This window comes from Penicillium manginii (assembly GCF_028828005.1).
Source record: "Penicillium manginii strain IBT 31320 chromosome Unknown utg000002l:1.0-5564898.0:1.0-5567710.0, whole genome shotgun sequence".
NCBI classification, from domain to species: domain Eukaryota; kingdom Fungi; phylum Ascomycota; class Eurotiomycetes; order Eurotiales; family Aspergillaceae; genus Penicillium; species Penicillium manginii.
This window is the reverse complement of record NW_026643103.1, coordinates 661,202-679,478: the sequence shown is the minus strand read 5'-3', so window position 1 is coordinate 679,478 and position 18,277 is coordinate 661,202. Positions and strand designations below refer to the sequence as shown.

Genomic DNA, 18,277 nt, shown 5'->3' with positions numbered 1-18,277 from the left:
CGTTTGAACAAAGCAAGAATGAAAAAGGGGTCGGAGAAAACGGGCTCGGAACATGAGCGTGGAAGGCCTCTTTTCTGTGGAAATCTTGTGCGAAGGCTGACTTTTTCCTAGATCCTGTATAATGTGGATGGCCACTGTAACCTTTAGTGGTGGTAAGGTAAGCTGGCCATCATACGGGGTGTTTGACCCTCCACCAACAGCCTGAGGCAAATGGGGGGCAGATGGGGGGTTAAAGGGAAGGGAGTGGGGGCGCGCCGGGGGGGACAGCAAAGAAAAGACTGGGGTACACACTTCATAGTAGTAGACTTTGGGAGTCGGCCCATTCTAAAGTTCGAGAAACTATTTTATAATTCTTGTTATAATGATAAATCAGATTGATTATCCTGAAGCTCTCAAAGAAAATGCAAAACTCGGGAGTGATGATTTCTAAGTTCTTATCACTCCCAGGGTCCCCTTGAAGCTGTTACCAAGGTACTTTGACCACCAAGATAAAGTCGATCGAAATAAAAGATCTGACATGAGTTTAATTTTCTTCTGGTGCTATTCAAAACGCTGCGAAATATGAATTCGAATAATAATGGCCTCGCTGGGAACACGGTTGATTCCACCGATCACAAGATCCAATCTCGACTGCGCAAGATGTAAGGCAGAACACCCACAAAATATCTACCCTTCATACCAAATTGGTAGTTACCAGTCACATACTAGCTGGAGTATATCAACTTTCTAAGCAATCTCAGCGCCGATTTCCAAGTTCTACCCCTTCTCCTAGTTGCTTTCGCAAGCTACCAGCTAGATCGAACCAACATTTCCAGCGCACTGACTGGTGGATTCGCCTCAGCAATATCCGTCGATCAAAACATCATCAACATCGGCAACCAGCTAATGTTTCTGGGTGTCATTGCTCTGGAAATCCCCTCAAATGTCATTTTACATCGGGTAAGGCAAGCCAAACCACATCTCTCAATTTCTGCAATCGACTCGTGCTGATTCTCATTGTAAACAAATAGATCGGTCCTCGCTACTGGATCGGCGGTCAGGTTCTGATATTTGGCTTTATTGCGGCGCTGCAAGTCTTTATTCGCAATCGCACTGGATTCCTTGTCACGAGGTCTATCCTTGGTCTTGCGGAAGCGGGATTCATCCCCGGTGCGATGTTTACTTTATCTCAATGGTATACCCGAGAAGAAATCACGCGACGGATCGCAATCTTCTTCTTTGGCATGTTTGGAGGGACGGCTGTTGGACCACTTCTGGGAGCAGGACTCCTTAAATTGGATGGAAGGGGGAGCCTGTCTGGGTGGCAGTGGATATTCTTGGGTGAGATGAGCATTCACTTTATGGATTCGAGCTTTCACATATCTGACTTTGAGTTCCTCACAGTGGAGGGACTTTGGACGATCACGGTCTCACTTATGCTGCTCGTATTTCTTCCTGAAAGACGTAGCTACGAACAGCCTTCCGAGCCCGAGAAGGCGATAGAGGAGACAGACAGCACATCGAGAAAAGTGTCTGGATCAAAGATCCCACTAAAGGTCATCCTCGAAACCCTGTCCAACGTCAGTAAATGGCCGCATTTTCTGGCAACAGCCTGCGTTTTCGCAACCTGGAGTCCATTGACTACTTACACACCAAGCATCATAATGTCGCTTGGCTTCTCTCGAGTGGAGTCAAACGCTTTAACCGCCATTGGAAATATAATGACTTTGCCAGTAGTCTTTTTCTTCGCATGGCTCAGCGACAAGACTTGCAGACGGGGCATGACAGTGATGATCGCAATTACGGTATATATGATTGCACTGATTTGTTTAAGAGTTATTCAACCACATGTCGATGCCTGGGGCAAATTTGGTCTTTGGACAATAGTGAACGCACTCGCGGTCGGTTATCATCCTATCCACAATGCTTGGATACAAATGAATAGCAGAAGCCCGGAGGAAAGGAGTATTGGTGTGGCGTAAGTATAACTGTCCCTCAAAAAGTATTCAATGCTAACCTACCCATTGGCAGTATGTGTAAGTTTCATTCTCGCTCCGATTCGACAAAATACTAACAGCGTAGTCGTCATGTGCGCAACTGCCGGATTAATGGCAGGCACACAGATATTTCGCCAAGAAGACTCTGAAGAGTTCTACCCGAATGGGCTATTAATAATGATTGGGCTAGTTCTCATGGGGCTCATTCTAACCGCCCTGCAGGAAGTTATATACTATGTGCAAAACCGCCGGGCCGGAAAGCAGGGCAGTTTCACAGAGCTCAATATTCTATGAAGACTACATCGACGACGCAAGATACCGTTATGGATAAATCTAGAATGAATTCAATTTTTCATCATCGTGCCCAGACAAGAGGGTATATCGGAAATCCTCGATCAATTTATTTAGATCTGAAACGTGGGGTCGTAACCTCGTATACCCCCGGCTAGCGAGCGCCGATCAATGTAACCCCTGGCCACCGTACCTACAGAGTAGCTCGAATGAGAAATAGCAAAAGGCAACGTGGCACGGGAATTAAGCAGATCTGAATTTCGGCAAATAGGCGATTGGGTTTGTGTATAAATAGTGCCAGGAAGAAGGTAGTAGCCATGTGGCTGTCAGTGACTCCAAAATCGCCCAATCCAAACCTTTGAATATACCCTCTCTTAACACATTATTTTCATGATGCGGTGGATCGCAACTTCCAAGCTTCTTGCCCCCCTCTTCCTCTGCCTCACGGATATAACCCAAGCTACAAGCCCGAGCTCTCACGACCTTGCTGTGGAAGTAGGACACCATGTCATTTTCTCATACCCCGGCCTCGAGCCTCCCGCCCATCTCTTCGACCTAATTAAACAAGGCAAAGTCGGCGGCATAATCCTCTTCGGGGAAAACGTCAACAGCAACCTCAGCAACGTCATTAGCAACTTCCAAGACGCATATCAACAAAGCCGCACGTACGCGGGCGTCCCACTACTCATCACGACAGATCAAGAGGGAGGCAAAATCCGCCGGCTACCCGGCGGGCCCTCACAGAGCGCAAAACAAGTCGGACAATCGCCGAATCCAAAGGACGCAGCGACAAAAGCCGGCCAGGATGCAGCCGCTATTCTGAAGGAGTATAAGATGAACGCCAACCTCGCGCCTGTGCTAGACGTCTATCGTGAAGCTGGGGACTTTACGGACCAGTACGGCCGGTCCTTTGGCAATTCCTCGGCCGTGGTGAGTCAGTGTGGTTCGGCCTTTATTTCGTCGCAGCAGGGTGCGGGGATTCTCGCAACTGCGAAACATTTTCCTGGGTTGGGTGCTGCGTTGAAGGATTCGAATACGGATGAAGAACCCGTTACTATTGACTTGACGATTCGACAGCTTCGTGCTGTGGATGAGAAACCGTATAAAGAGGCTATTGCTGCTGGATTGGATATGGTCATGACTTCGTGGGCTCTTTATCCGGCACTTGATTCTAAGTATCCTTCTGGGATGAGCAAGAAGTGGGTTCAGGGTGAATTGCGAGGTCGGTTGGGGTTTAAGGGTGTGACGATTACTGATGCGATTGAGGCTGGGGCGCTTGAGTCGTTTGGGGGTGATGCGGATCGGGGACTTCTCGCTGCGCAGGCTGGGATGGATATCCTTTTAGCTTCTGGGAGGAATGTTAGTCAAGGTGAAGCTATTGTTGATGGGTTGGTTACTGCGTTGGAGAATGGAATTCTGCCTCGTAAGTCTTTCTCGGAGGCTACTGGTCGGATTTTGAGTATGAGGAAGAAGATTCTGGGTTAGGGGGGTTTGTGTATTTGCTTATTCTCGTACCCGGACAAATGAAGGGGATACCTTGGTAGAATCATGACCCACTCTATTCATCGTCCCTATCTGTAGAAGTTTATTCTCGTCTAGTATCGTCCATCGGCTCGAGGCATCCCATCTGACCTACTGAACTCGCGTGGTGGTCAACTCCCATCCCCCCTCTGCTCCAACAAACTTTTCATGTCTCAAAACTTGAACTCTGTCTCGGCAAGATTCCTAACCGAACGTGGGTCAAGTTGGTGAATATTTGGGGGCCAAAGTAGCTTTTGTCGGAATATTCCTCGCTGGTGTGACATCTAGTGTGATATTGCGGGTTGGTGCAGGGGGCGATGTATAGATCGGTAGTTTTCAGTGCCCCTCGGCGGAGACAGAAAATTTCCTAGGCATTTAGTGTGTTCGGCAATGAGTGTTAGTGTTCTTTATAGCGGGTATTTGAGAGGCGAGAACGCTCTTTGGTGTCGCTAAAGTGAGTACCTTGGACGTTATAAGCGGGTACACTTTGTTGTGAGTGGCCATTCATATAGGGCAGATTGAAAAGCGAAAGGTGGGCTGTGTTCGTTCATTTTTTATTTCATTCTCAGAGGTAGTTTGGGAGCGTGACTTGGAATCTTCAGGAACTAAGTTCGAACCCAAAGATAATGGGGTTGTAATAGGTTGTAGTGGTAGACTGGAAATTGAGGCTGGTGGACCCGCCGTTTTCGTAGATCACAAGTAAGGTACTTATACCTAGGATCTGTATAACAGCAACAACCAAGCTGAATATTATTCAACATGGATAAATCACAAAATATACAGCTCACTACCTAGGTACTAGAGAAATAATCATATAATATACTATACTATACTAGTATACTAGTACTAGTAGTACTCCATAACTAACTAACCCTTAAGTAGTTGCACACGCCACCGGAAGAAGCTCCACTCCGCCCGCGGACTTTCCCACTTCGCTATCTCTTCGCGCAATCCTGCGCCAACTTTTTATCCCCTCCAACTCCCACTCTCCTTCCTATTTTCCTTTTCTTCCTCTTCCTTCAATTACCTTACTGGTATAGACGCACTCCTTTCCTCTTCGCGACAACTTCCGGCCTTGCGCGACCGAGCGCCCCTCCCGCCATATCGCGCTAGCTCTAACGCCATCATCATCATGGGTCTCTCCAAGACTCACAGGATTATCATCCTGCTGGTGATCGACTCGGCCTTCTTTGTGCTAGAATTGAGTACCGGTAAGCATATAATGCGTCCTCTTGTGTCATGTATTTCCCTTTTGATCTCCTCTCACTGACCCTCTCTAGGTTATGCCGTCCACTCCCTTGCTCTCGTCGCCGATTCCTTTCACATGGTACATATATACCCTTCGTCGCACCAGCTCCCTCTCACCAACTCCCCCTGCCTCTCCCTCCATCTGTTTCACCAAACATCATCTGACACTTCCACTTCTAGCTCAACGATGTCATCTCTCTCTGCGTCGGTCTCTGGGCGGTCCGTGTTGCCAACAATGAAACAAACTCCAAAATGTACACTTATGGCGTAAGTCGATCCCTATCAACATCCCCGAGGAAATGAATCTTGGTCTAATAATTGATATTTTGTACGGCTAGTGGCAACGCGCGGAAACTCTCGGTGCCCTTGTGAATGGTGTTTTCTTGGTTGCACTGTGTATGTCGATCTTCCTGGAGGCTATCCAAAGATTGGTTGAGCCGCAAGAGGTGCAGAATCCTAAGTTGGTCTGCATCGTCGGATGCTTGGGCCTTCTCTCCAATATGATAGGCCTGGTTCTCTTCCATGATCACTCCCACGGGCACGGCGGCCATGGCCACTCCCATGGTCATTCTCACGACGAGGAGGATGTCGAACATGGTCACGACCATGATCATATCCATGACCACGACCACGACCACGAACATACGAGCGACCCCATCGTCGCTGATCAACGCGGAAGTGTTGCGGAGATCATGCCCGAGAACCTCGTCGGTGCCCGTGGTCCCGCCAGTTTATCGCAGACCAGTTTCCCCGCCATCGAGCCCGCTTCTCCTAGCTCCCGCAAGCGTCGCCTGGATTCTCAAACTCGTGGCTCGCGCCGCTACAGTACTTCTACCGGACGTGGGATTGGTAATGTGGAAGATCTCTACGTCCACCCGGCGACTATGCGACAGGATATCATTGCTGCTAGTCGCGGCACCTTCGATAACGAGCAGTCCTCGGATTCCGACAGCCGCGATGACGAAACCCCTACCGAGCGATCCGGTCTGCTGCACAACCGCGACCGGGCCTCCAACTACACTGATGAACAAGACAGCCCCTTTAAGATTCCCCCTCGTACCATCGAAGAAGATGTTCACAAGGACCACAACCACGCTCAACCTAAGCCGAAGAACAAGAAGGGTGGCCACAACCACGACCTCAACATGCGCGGTGTTTTCCTCCACGTCATGGGCGATGCCCTTGGTAACATTGGTGTGATTGCCTCTGCTCTCGTGATCTGGCTTACTGACTACGAATGGCGATTCTACGTCGACCCCGGCATTTCCCTCCTTATCACCGTGATCATTCTGATCTCCGCCATTCCCCTCTGCAAGGCCGCCTCGCGTATTCTTCTGCAAGCCGTGCCGCAGGGCATGAGTATCGACCACATCAAGGAGGACATTGAGGGTCTTCCCGGTGTCATTGGCTCGCACCATCTCCACGTCTGGCAGCTCAGCGACACTAAGATTGTCGCCTCGATTCACATCCAGGTGGACACCCAAATCAAGGGCGAAGGCTCGGAGCGGTACATGCGTCTTGCCCGCCAGATCCGTCGCTGCCTACACGCATACGGCATCCACTCTTCCACCATCCAGCCCGAGTTCGCCCCGGATAGCGATGTCGATGAGATCCAGAATGGCACTCTGCCTTCTTCCTCTTCGCGCGCGGTGAACACAGATGCCAACGGTTCCAGCCATGCGGGCAGTCTTCGTGATGGAGACCCTCAGGCCTGTTTGCTGGAATGCGATGACAACTGCGGCCGTGGCGGCCAATGCTGTCCCAAAAAGTCCCCTTGATTTTGTATTTGATTCGATTTGACGTGAATCATATCCTGGCCATTCATTATTTCGGTCTCCTTTCCCTCTCTCTCTCGGCCTCGATTTGTAACCACCCTCACAAATCATAACCCTCCTCATTCTCATCAATGCTTTCATTGTTCATACCCCATGTATCCTCAAACACTACATCCTTCTCTACACACACGCGCACGCGCACGCTCTCTTTCTTCTATCATCATCTTTCATACTCTCATGTCACACAGGGAACAAGAATGATTCCCTTTGGCGGGATGGACCGCACGATAGAACCGCTCTCATGGCATTGGATTTGATTTGGGCTCGTTTCGGTCTCTAGTCTCAGTCGAATAGCCGACTTTATCATACATGTACTAGTACTTTTACCTATCTCTAATCCACCCGCAAATCGCCCTGCATTGTTTGACACTGCGGCCTGCTGATGTGCGGGATACTCCATATTTCGTGCTCCATACACTGTCCGAGATAGGATAGAGGATCGGCCCCACGGTCCACCTGACAAATGATGGGATATGGGATATTGATCAGTATTAATCCTGATAAATGTCTTTTTTGCTCATGTGTGTCAGTTATTTTCTATCTCAACTCCTTTAGCCATACAATATACTATACTTGTGTACTCAACTGTACTCTATTGTATGTCTCAGCTATTTCCGTCGCCACCACGTGACCGCCGATCGCCCCTGGCCAGCCTGGTCTACCGTTCCTGACGGTTGTAGGTCGTCTTGTTATCTTCCATCCCTGTCCAACTTGCCCTGGGGAATTTCTCTATCCTCAACCCTCCCAGTCCCCCTTTCTTTCTTTCGTCTCCCTTTTGTTGAAGACTATGCAGCGTCACTCCTTTCGCTGATTTTATTACCCTCCCCCCCTCCCGTCCTTTTGGGGCCCGAGCCAACGACGAAGCATTGCCAAGCCGCCGGCCGACGATGAGCTACGCCTATTCTCGCAGCACAGGTGCCTCGTCCCTTCCTTCTTATAAGAGTCCTCCTCCAAAATCGCCAACCTTCATCGACCAAGCTTGGGATCGCCTGCCCGGCGCGAAACAGTGGGTGGAGGATGGGGTTGCCGCAATCGGGTCTCGAAGATCGCGCGATCGCGGTGATGTTCAGAGCTCCGCGACCAGGATCTTCAGGCGCATTTTCACTGTCGCCAATGCTGTGATCCTGGTCTGGGTATGGACGCTGTGGTGGGGAGAGCGCACGGTCTTCCAGGAGCATATTGATGCCTGTGTTTGGGATAATTGGGAGCATTGGGTAGGTCTTGCAGAGCTTCGGAGCCAAATCTACAATATACTCTACACTCCCCGACACTCCGCAACAACACTCTAGTTCAAATTGCTGATTCTTCCTCACTGTCAGCCTCAACATGCCACCCCGCATCATATCGCTTTTGTCGCCGATCCACAGCTGGTTGATCCCCACACCTACCCCGGTCGTCCGTGGCCGTTGTCCACTCTCACCGTCAAATATACTGATCAATATATGCGCCGCTCTTTTGCATCGATACAAAAGAACTTGGTTCCTGACTCAGTTCTCTTTTTGGGAGATCTCTTTGATGGTGGTAGAGAATGGGCGACAAGGACGACGACCAGTCCCGAAGATCGCTACAAAAAGATCGACGATACCTTTTGGAGAAAGGAATACCGTCGATTCGTCAAGATATTCATAGACCCTTGGGTAGCACAGGATATTGCCCCTGTCGATGGCCGGGGTCGCAAAATGATCGCCAGCCTCCCAGGAAACCACGACCTAGGATTTGGCAATGGAGTTCTGGAGCCCGTGCGGGATCGCTTCCAGAGCTATTTTGGCGACAGCAATCGCGTCGATGTCATTGGAAACCATACATTCGTCTCGATCGATACCGTCTCACTTAGCGCAATGGACCAACCGGATCCTTTAACGGGCAGTTCAACGCCCAACCCAACCGATGACCCCAACTACCGGCCAATCTGGAAAGACGCAGACGAATTTCTGGATAAGATGCCTACCAACAAGGCCAGGGCCGAGATGGAGGAGCTCATGATGCTTCAAAATAAGACGGATACTACCAACGTCAAGTTCGACCATCATGTTGTCGATGCCACCGAAAGCTCCATTTTCCACAAGCCCAATCCCAAGTCAAAGGGATTCCCTACCATTCTTCTCACCCATGTGCCATTATACCGCCAACCGGCTACTCCCTGCGGTCCCCTGAGAGAACGTCACCCCCCGTCTGCTCCAGATCTCGAACAGGATGAACCGAATTCGTTGAGTATTTCAGGCGGCTACCAATACCAGAACGTATTGACGCCGAAGATCTCAACCGAGCTCGTCTCAAAGGCAGGACCCAACGTGGTCCAGGTCTACTCCGGCGACGACCACGACTACTGCGAAGTAATCCACCGCGAATTCAACGGGTCCCCGAACGAAATCACCGTGAAAAGTCTATCCTGGGCAATGGGCGTCCGACGCCCAGGCTTCCTCTTAACAAGTCTCTGGAACCCAATCGACCCCATAACCGGCGAATCCACGCAAAACGCCGCACCTCTTACAATCCAAAACCACCTCTGCATTCTTCCCGACCAACTCGGCATATTCATCCACTATCTCTGCGTCCTGCTCGTCAGCATCCTCGTTCTTTCCCTCAATTCCTTCTACCACGTCAAATTCTCACCCGACGTGACAAGCTCGGGTGACGTCCTCCCCTCTCTGAGCGTCGCGCCCCCCCCCGCGACACATGTACCAAACATCCGGTACGTCCAGTTCTACTTTACCCCAGAACGGTCTCGCCAGCCGTAATGGCATCAACGCACTACCCCGCTACCCCGCGGGTGGTGCCCCCGGCGCGAAAAACCCACCCGCTTATCGCGGTCTAGATCGCGAAGACATGAAAGATAAACCGATGTTCCGCCCCGCTCAGGCCAAAGGTCTTCGCCAAAGCGCTGCGGTCATTGGTGGCGATCTCTTGCAGAGTGTCAAGTATGTTGCGGTCGTTGTATTGAGCTTGTACTTCTTCTTGATCTGGCGCTGGTAGTCAGGGACTGGTGGGATCTTGAGTTTTGTTTTGTTTGTTCATGTTGACGGTTTAGCGGGTGCATAGAATACACAATAGACATGAATTTTCTTTGCTCTGATCTGGTTGGTCTTACTTGATTCTAGTGTTGATGTGTAGTATGTGGTAAATAGTGGTTTTTGCTGTTGCTATTGCGGTGTAGTGGGCAAAGGAGTGACATCTAGTACGAAGTACCTAGGTATAAGGGTATTCTCCACGCTAGCGAAACTAGAGTATGATTTGAAAGTGCCCAGGTGCTTCATCAATTCCGGTCTTATTGAACCGTTCGAGCTTGATGTAATGGCACATCTTCGACATGTGTTGAGGGAAATGGAGTGAAAATTTGAAACTTGAATCAATCTGATCAATGTCTGGGGACGGTGCCCTCCACACTCCATACTCCGCACCCCTCGGCCCCCGGACCCATGAACATTTACAATACTCGGGGCCCAAGCCCGAACCCGAGACATTCGATTCGGCCCCAAAGCACCCCGCAACGCAGACGGCCGAGTCTTCCTTAAAGTTCGTATATCCCCGAATCGGCTGCGCACTAATGCAGTTGATTCGCCGAGATCGGGAAATTCTCGGAGAGCTATCGGATAGCCCGTCCAATCCGCGACACGGTACGGAGAACAAGTAAATGCCGCAGTCAGGCTTTTGGATGAAGCCAAGACTAAACACGGGCCGGGTGCCACTTGCGTTGAGGATTGCGTCTGCACGACATGGTTGGATTGTTACATGATTACTTTGTCTGTGAGATGGATGGTTTATTCTTGACTGCTGCAATACTATTGACTTGAATAAACACATAGATACTAGTATCTAGAGAGTACTCCGTACAACGTAGTATCTCCTCAAATAATAATTATATGCAATGCAACAATCGGGGTGGTAAAAGAACCTTGGAAAAGGGAAGTGGATCCCAGAAACAAAAAGTCGAACAAGGTTTCAGGGGCCAAGCAAAAAATAGCCAAACGCCACCTTTCCACCACTTGCTTGTACCTCATTCAGGTCCCGGTGAGCAGTGAAACGCGACACAAGGCCCATGGTCATGGTAGCACACGCCCGTTCTGACTATGCTGTCATGGGTTGATCCTATCTCCAGCAGTCGATCGGTGAGCGTCTGGAGATTCTGGGGAGAAATCAATTTTGCTGGGGTTGTGGAGGGTGAAAATCCGGAGATTCAATAGCCAATCGTGGAGATGGTATCGTTAGTGAGTTTACTCCATACGTGGTTTGATATTTTCATTCCATCATACTATATCTCGTATTATTATACAGAGTACGGAGTATACCGTGACTTTTCACGTAATTGATTCCTGCTGACAAGACCAGTCCCAGAAATAGACCAGGCTCACTCCCACGCCTGAACCAGCAAGGGATGCCCGTTTATCATTGCCCGAAGCCCGACTCGCCGATCCATTCTTGGCCCCGTTTGCGGGTTCCTCGGGTCTGTACAGAATAATAATAATACGCAAAATAAATTATTTCCTTTGCGGTTTCTTTCTGATTCTAGTCAAACAAGGGATGGAATAGAAGCCGCAATGTCTGTCACTCATAGCTGAATCGACTCTGATCAAAGTGGCAACTCCCGCAACCAGCAGTCAACCCCGTGAAACACGGACGGATGCCGATCCCATTCCCCTTTACCCTGAATTCTCTTCCCTTCTCGAACAATTTCGGCCGACCACGGTTTAGGGCAGAGAGCTAATCTGCCTTTCCACCCAATAATTTCTCGGCGACGCCCGAGATCTCCACTCCGGAGCGTGGCCGCATTGGTTCAGTGGCAATATCTTCTCCACACGCTTTCGCCATCCCCAACCTTGTTCCTCTCTCTCCATGCGGTTGGAAAACATGGAGGCATGGGGCTACCAAGTCCCTTCCTGCCTTTCTGTTTGCCTGTCTCGCTTTGGCCGCAATGGATCATTACATGGGGAATTGTCCCCACACCCACATCCCCGGGCCTAGAGCGGGTATCGTATGGTATTTTTCTTTTCTTTTCTGCTCGATGCTATGGAGGGTCCTGGTTTCGGGAGGTTTCTCGGATGAAGGAGTGCGGAGGTTGATCATGTCCGGGTTTTGCTGCCTCTTGGCCCTCGTGGTTTCGTTTGCGGGTGTGGAGTACAAGAAGCACTGTTCATCCTCTTGTTTTTCTTTTTCTTTCTTTTGAAGTTTGTTTTTTCTGTCTTTGTCTTCCCCCGCTGTTTTCTTTTCTTGTTGACTGTGTGAGTCTACTATACATTATACTATCATCATCAGTTTGATCAGTTCCTCCCACCTTACCTCATACTCATTGCATCCTCCTACCCTTAATTCATCACACGACCACCCTCACTATGGGTTTCGCTATCAAGAAGCCTGATGATGCCGTCGGCTCAGCGACACCGGCCATCATCATCGGTTTATTTGTTGCCTTTGGCGGTGTTCTATTCGGGTATGTCGATATTCTTCCCACTCTGAGATGACTACGGCGTCGAATCCTAACGTGCTGGCTTTTCTCAGATATGACACCGGTACCATCAGTGGTATCCTTGCCATGAAATACTGGCGAGAGTTGTTCTCGACCGGCTACACAAACCCCAAGGATAATCTCCCCGATGTAACTAGCTCGCAGTCTAGTATGATTGTTAGTCTCCTCTCTGCAGGCACATTCTTCGGTGCCCTCTTTGCTGCCCCGATGGCCGATCACTTCGGTCGTCGCCTTGCCATGATCTTCAACACCTTCGTTTTTGTCTTCGGTGTTATCCTGCAAACTGCCGCTACTGCCATTCCTCTGTTTGTGGCTGGTCGTTTCTTCGCCGGCCTGGGTGTCGGTCTGCTGTCTGCCACCATCCCCCTTTACCAGTCCGAGACTGCTCCCAAGTGGATTCGTGGTACTATCGTCGGCGCCTACCAATTAGCCATCACCTTTGGTCTGCTGCTTGCTGCCATCGTCAACAACTCTACCAAGGACCGCGAAGATACCGGCTGCTATCGGATCCCTGTTGCTGTTCAATTTGCCTGGGCTATTATTCTGGTCGGTGGAATGATCGTTCTGCCCGAGACTCCTCGTTTCCTCATCAAGCAGGATAAGCACGAGGAGGCTGCCAAGGCCCTTGCCCGTCTCCGCCGTGTCGACGTCAACGACTCCGCCGTCATCGAAGAACTCTCGGAGATCCAAGCAAACCACGAGTTCGAGCTTCGTCTCGGTAAGGCTACCTACTGGGAGATCGTCCGCGGCTCCCTCGGCAAGCGTCTCGCTACAGGTTGCGCAGTCCAAGCTCTGCAGCAACTCGCCGGTGTCAACTTCATCTGTACGTGATCCCACCCCTCAACCAGCACAGCCAATATCAAAATACTAACCATATCCATAACAGTCTACTACGGCACCACCTTCTTCCAGAACTCCGGCATTCAAAACTCCTTCGTCATCACCCTAATCACCAACATCATCAACGTCGTCTCTACCTTCCCAGGCCTATACATGGTCGAGAAATGGGGTCGTCGCCCACTCCTCATGTTCGGCGCCGTCGGCATGTGCGTCTCGCAACTAATCGTCGCAATCGTCGGCACAGCCGTCTCCTCAGCCGTCTCCAACAAAGTCCTAATCGCTTTCGTCTGCATCTACATCTTCTTCTTCGCCAGTTCCTGGGGCCCCGTCGCCTGGGTCGTCACCGGAGAACTATACCCTCTCAAGGCCCGCGCCAAGTGTCTCTCCATCACAACGGCAACAAACTGGCTCCTAAACTGGGCCATCGCCTACGCAACCCCCTATATGGTCAACGACGGGCCCGGCAACGCAAATCTCCAGTCAAAGGTCTTCTTTATCTGGGGCGGTTTCTGCTTTATCTGCGCTGTCTTCGTTTACACTTGTATCTATGAAACGAAGGGTCTGTCCCTCGAGCAGGTCGATGAACTTTACGCCAAGGTCCCTCGTGCTTGGAACTCTGTTGGCTGGGTTCCTTCCGTGCATTATACCGACGTGCGTGATGTTGCGGGTGCTGCTAAGGCGGGCAATCTCGCGGACCTCGAGATGGAGGCTAATGAGAAGCGGAGTGGTGAACATGCTACTCACTTTGAGAGCATTGCTTCTAAGACTGAGGTTTGATGTGTGATGGATATTGTTGTTGAAATTTGTGCTTAGCTCCCTTTAACTACTTATACTTTGGGGTGTTTTTGATTGTGCTTTTGCTGTTTTTGGCGGAATTACGAATGAGTCGTTTTGTGACTACTAGTACTGAGTTATGGATAAATTGCTCGATATGGCTTAAATTGGATATACGATTGATGGAATATATCTATTTACTTACTTACTTTGATCTCATTTTACAAGGTTCTATTGTGGTCGTGGCATTCCGAGCGTACTGGCCACATAGAATTAACATCCAAATCGAATTTTATTGCAGTTCTACCTAATATATCAACGCAACGGCGTAGTATATATACTAAATAGGGCACTATCTGGTAAATTTGCCAGTTCTGCGTCATTCTACGGCAAAATTAATGGTTTTGGAGATGGTGGTGGCGATCGGCCGTACTGCTTTTTGTATGCGTTGCGGAGCTTCGTTTTAGCAGTTCTCTCGTATTTGAACGCGCTTGTAGTAATACTGCGATTGAAATCCTTAATACTGAGTATCCTATTATACGAAAGTGGCTTAATCTAACACTTACTTTTTTGATGTTGTAATAGCATATATATGGCTGCCATTTTGGCAACAGTATCAGAAGTAATTATAGCGCGTTTGGCATCAATCTCAGTATATTGAAATATTTGATCAATATTACATGAGTGTTTTAGTTGAATCCCTAGGATATTGGCGTATTTAGTATAATTTTCTAAGTATTTTTCTATATTTTTAGGAGACATAGCTTTAACACTAGAGGATAAGGGAAACTCTAGTGGTAATTTTTTCCCCTATGTATAATATAATTAGGTATACTATAGGAACTTAGATTAATCAATTATAAAGAACTAAATATATATAAATAAAGAGTACCCTATATGTATCTAGTCTTTTCTTTCCTATAGATAGGAATCTAGTCCTATTGTGAGGCTAGGTCTATTCTGTATAAATAGAGCCATGCCAGCGCAGGATCAACCCTAACCCTATTCCCAGTCATCACCCCAGAGGGAATACGCCCAAGAGGCGTACCAAAAATTGGAAGTTTAAGTAGTCCCGAGGTCTTGAAGACAATCAAACAGAAATTTCTCCAAAAGCCCTTATGACTCACTGGCCACCTGGGCACATACCTAGTATATTACGTTTCTTAAACTTTACAATAACACCTTGTAGTCAACACCCTTCTTGCAAAAACACAACCTCAGCCTTTCATAATACGTATTTCTCTAATGCTCAAACCCAATCCGTGGGCCCTCATTGAATTCCCTAAAATCCCCCCTCAAGCTCCCAATTCCGTCCCGCCTGACTTCGTCTACCAGATCCTTGACCTTGGCCGCAATGCGCTTCGGCTCAAATCCGAAGTGCTCGTACGTCTCCTTTGAAGGAAGACTCTTGCCAAAGCTATTCATCGAGACGGATGCATCTGCATATCGCTCCCACCCGTTAGATGGATATGCCTCAATCGCGACAGCGGGCTTGTTAGCTCGCGCCTTTAGCACCGATTGCTTGTATTCCCGAGTCTGCATTTCGAAAAGTCTAGTACATGGAAAAGAAAGTACTCGAGCGTGGATCCCGTAATCCCTTAGAAGCAAGTCCCGAGTCTTCATCGCGTAGACCATCTCGGACCCAACACTGATCAAGCTGACGTCGAAATCATCGCTTTCGGCCTCTGTGAAAACATACCCGCCCTTCAAGGTCCCTTCGCGCGAGGAATGCTGAGGATACTGCGTTAGACCTTGGCGGGAAAGGGAGATGACGGTTGGCGTTGAAGTCGCTTGGATAGCAGCAATGTATGCGCCAGCCACTTCTTCGGCATCGCATGGCCGGATATAGAGAAGATTAGGCATTGCGCGCCAGAGGGCTGCAACGGCAATAGGTTGGTGTGTAGGACCATTCTCGCCAACGCCGATGCTGTCGTGCGTGGCAATGTGGATTTGCTGGAGGCCTTGGAGTGCGGCCATGCGTATCGCTGCAGCTGCGTACAGGTGGAAGACGAAATATGTACTCGTCATGGGGATAAATGTGCCCCTGTTGAAGGCGGAGAGACCGTTTGTTATCGCGCACATTGCATGCTCGCGGATACCATAGTGAATATATCGACCATTGTAATCCCCGTCGAGACCGCAGGATGTTCGGAGGTCGGGCTATTTCATCTTAACAAACTGTAATCAAGAATTCGAAGTCGAGCTTGAGGGGGAGACTTTATTCTCAACTTACCGACTGAAAGTCAACCTTATTTTTGTACGCGACATTGCACGAAGGAGTAAGATCTGCCGTGCCCACCAGGAATGAATTGATATTCCCTGCAAGGGCATTTGTCACCACACCAGCGGATTTTCTAGAGGCAGTGGAGGCGGTAGGGTGATCTTCCTTGGAAGGAATATATTTGCTCCAGCCTTCTGGCATCTTTCCTGCAACACGGAGCGCAAATTCCCCGGCTTGAATGGGATATTCCGCACGATACGCCGCCACGGCTGCTTGCCAGTCCGCCTCATAAGCCTCGCCACGGTCGGGCATGTCATGGAAGAATTCATAAACATCTTGTGGAATATAGAAGTGGTTGTCGGGATCGAGACAGAACGACCTTTTGAGGGTAGCCACTTCTTCAACTCCGAGGGCAGCTCCATGTATGTCGGCTGTGCCAGCCTTGGTGGCCCCAAAGCCAATCACGGTGCGGATGTTGAGGAATGTGGGCTTGTCGCTTGATCGAGCGTCGATTAAAGCGTTCGTAACGGCTGATAATTTTAGCAAGAATCTTTGTGACCGAGCTGGGCGGTTTCCAAACTTACCGACGACATCCGTGTCACCATTGTACACGTTGATAACGTTGAACCCAGTAGCACGCATCTTCATGTTAATGTCCTCAGTGTTGGCAACATCAGCACTTCCGTCACATGTAACCGAGTTGTTATCGAAAATAACACATAAGTTGTTTAGTTTCCAATGGCCAGCGAGGGAAAGCGCCTCGAGACCCACACCTTCTTGAAGACATGCGTCACCGACCATGCACCATGTCATGTTATTCACCACCTCGTGGCCGGGCTTGTTGTATGTGGCAGCAAGATTTTTTGTAGCCATGGCAAGCCCGACAGCATTAGCGAGACCTTGGCCTAGGGGTCCAGTTGTAACCTCAATGCCCTCATTCTCGATTTCGGGGTGACCGGGACAAAGTGAGTCGAGATTCGCTGAGTGGTACGATTTGAGCTGATCGAGTGTCATACTTTCGACGCCCACGAGGTGCATAAAGGTATATTGCCAAAGACATGCATGGCCTATCACGATCATGCTCAGCTAGACCCAAGTATTCAGATTGACAATTGAGACATACCATTTGAGAGAACAAGACGATCCCGGTTGAAATAATCACAGTTCCGAGGGGAATATTTCATCACATATTTATATAAGGCAATTCCAATGGCGGCCATCCCCATAGGAGACCTTCAATAACATATTAACATCTTATTTTCCAAAGGATTTCGAGGCAAGGTGTATTTACCCAGCATGACCTTCGCCAAACTGCTGACAGACATCAGCGATGAAAGCTCGGAACACATTCAATACACGCTGGTGTTTTGCCGCACTTGCTAAGACCAGACCATCGTGAAGAGAGACCTCATTCTGGGTGGATGGTTTTGTCTTGGTCCGCAAACTCTCAATGGGTTGTTCAAGTAGTTCCAGCGTAGGTGCCATAATGGAAATCGTGTAACACCGTGACCTGATAGTTACTAAATCAAAGTTAACTGCTGGAAGTCGAGTCCGCTCCCAATTTTATATTTAAACAGACTCGAACCACACGAAATCGGAAGTGTCTGAGTATCATTGAGTCGAGGTGAGTGTAATGGCGTATCGGGTTCGATACGAAGCCCTGCATACTTCAATTCGAGTCTAGAGTGCTATCTGTAGCCAGAGGCCACTCTGTGGTCTTTGTGGTAGTGGTGTAGGCCGGCGTCATGATTGGTGGAAACCCTCGCTTCGAGGTCAATGGCTCTCGCCTCGACAGCCCAAACTACCGAACCTGAAACCAACTAAACCAGGTACCCATTCTAACGACTGGTTATGTCAAGCAGTGTGTTGAATGAAAGTGGTAATCGGTTGAGAGGCGGGTAGAGAGCCAGTACTATTCACGGGAATTGCCGAAAGATGGCACCGCAACATCACGCCCCAACAAAACACTTGTTTCCGGGAATGTCAGAAGGTTCAGGGGCCCAAGATAGTTATTGGTGGCGATCGGCCCCACAGTTGGACTCGATGCGAAGGCGTAAACCGGGGTTGCAAAAGTTGTGGGGGCGGCAAGTGGAATGCGGAGTGAGTTTGG

The 18,277-nt window shown here is 49.4% G+C and overlaps 7 protein-coding genes across 7 annotated transcripts; 6 read left to right on the top strand and 1 right to left on the bottom strand.

The window, feature by feature from the left end:
• Nucleotides 1-561: 561 nt before the first annotated feature.
• Nucleotides 562-2,270, top strand: N7533_001542 (uncharacterized protein; the record flags this gene model as incomplete). Its single annotated transcript, XM_057098192.1, has 4 exons — nt 562-641; nt 741-939; nt 1,011-1,957; nt 2,021-2,270. 4 exons carry the CDS (start codon nt 562-564, stop codon nt 2,268-2,270), a joined length of 1,476 nt encoding a protein of 491 aa, XP_056963328.1.
• A 390-nt stretch (nt 2,271-2,660) lies between these two features.
• On the top strand, nt 2,661-3,752 carry N7533_001541 (putative glycosyl hydrolase; the record flags this gene model as incomplete). The annotated part of the gene is made up of 1 exon (XM_057098191.1): nt 2,661-3,752. One exon carries the CDS (start codon nt 2,661-2,663, stop codon nt 3,750-3,752), a length of 1,092 nt encoding a protein of 363 aa, XP_056963327.1.
• A 1,168-nt stretch (nt 3,753-4,920) lies between these two features.
• N7533_001540 (cation diffusion facilitator family transporter) lies at nt 4,921-6,814 on the top strand (the record flags this gene model as incomplete). Its single annotated transcript, XM_057098190.1, has 4 exons — nt 4,921-4,999; nt 5,069-5,115; nt 5,217-5,303; nt 5,375-6,814. 4 exons carry the CDS (start codon nt 4,921-4,923, stop codon nt 6,812-6,814), a joined length of 1,653 nt encoding a protein of 550 aa, XP_056963326.1.
• A 944-nt stretch (nt 6,815-7,758) lies between these two features.
• N7533_001539 (putative manganese ion homeostasis (Fr)) lies at nt 7,759-9,844 on the top strand (the record flags this gene model as incomplete). The annotated part of the gene is given in 3 exon segments (XM_057098189.1): nt 7,759-8,085; nt 8,191-9,563; nt 9,574-9,844. 3 exon segments carry the CDS (start codon nt 7,759-7,761, stop codon nt 9,842-9,844), a joined length of 1,971 nt encoding a protein of 656 aa, XP_056963325.1.
• Nucleotides 9,845-10,229: 385 nt separating this feature from the next.
• N7533_001538 (uncharacterized protein) lies at nt 10,230-10,502 on the top strand (the record flags this gene model as incomplete). The annotated part of the gene is made up of 1 exon (XM_057098188.1): nt 10,230-10,502. The coding sequence occupies one exon, from the start codon at nt 10,230-10,232 to the stop codon at nt 10,500-10,502; it is 273 nt and encodes a 90-aa protein (XP_056963324.1).
• A 1,696-nt stretch (nt 10,503-12,198) lies between these two features.
• On the top strand, nt 12,199-13,949 carry N7533_001537 (sugar porter family MFS transporter; the record flags this gene model as incomplete). Its single annotated transcript, XM_057098187.1, has 3 exons — nt 12,199-12,296; nt 12,365-13,155; nt 13,219-13,949. The coding sequence occupies 3 exons, from the start codon at nt 12,199-12,201 to the stop codon at nt 13,947-13,949; spliced, it is 1,620 nt and encodes a 539-aa protein (XP_056963323.1).
• A 1,239-nt stretch (nt 13,950-15,188) lies between these two features.
• Nucleotides 15,189-17,652, bottom strand: N7533_001536 (transketolase family protein; the record flags this gene model as incomplete). Its single annotated transcript, XM_057098186.1, has 5 exons — nt 15,189-16,106; nt 16,180-16,697; nt 16,752-17,234; nt 17,291-17,400; nt 17,459-17,652. The coding sequence occupies 5 exons, from the start codon at nt 17,650-17,652 to the stop codon at nt 15,189-15,191; spliced, it is 2,223 nt and encodes a 740-aa protein (XP_056963322.1).
• Nucleotides 17,653-18,277: the final 625 nt, after the last annotated feature.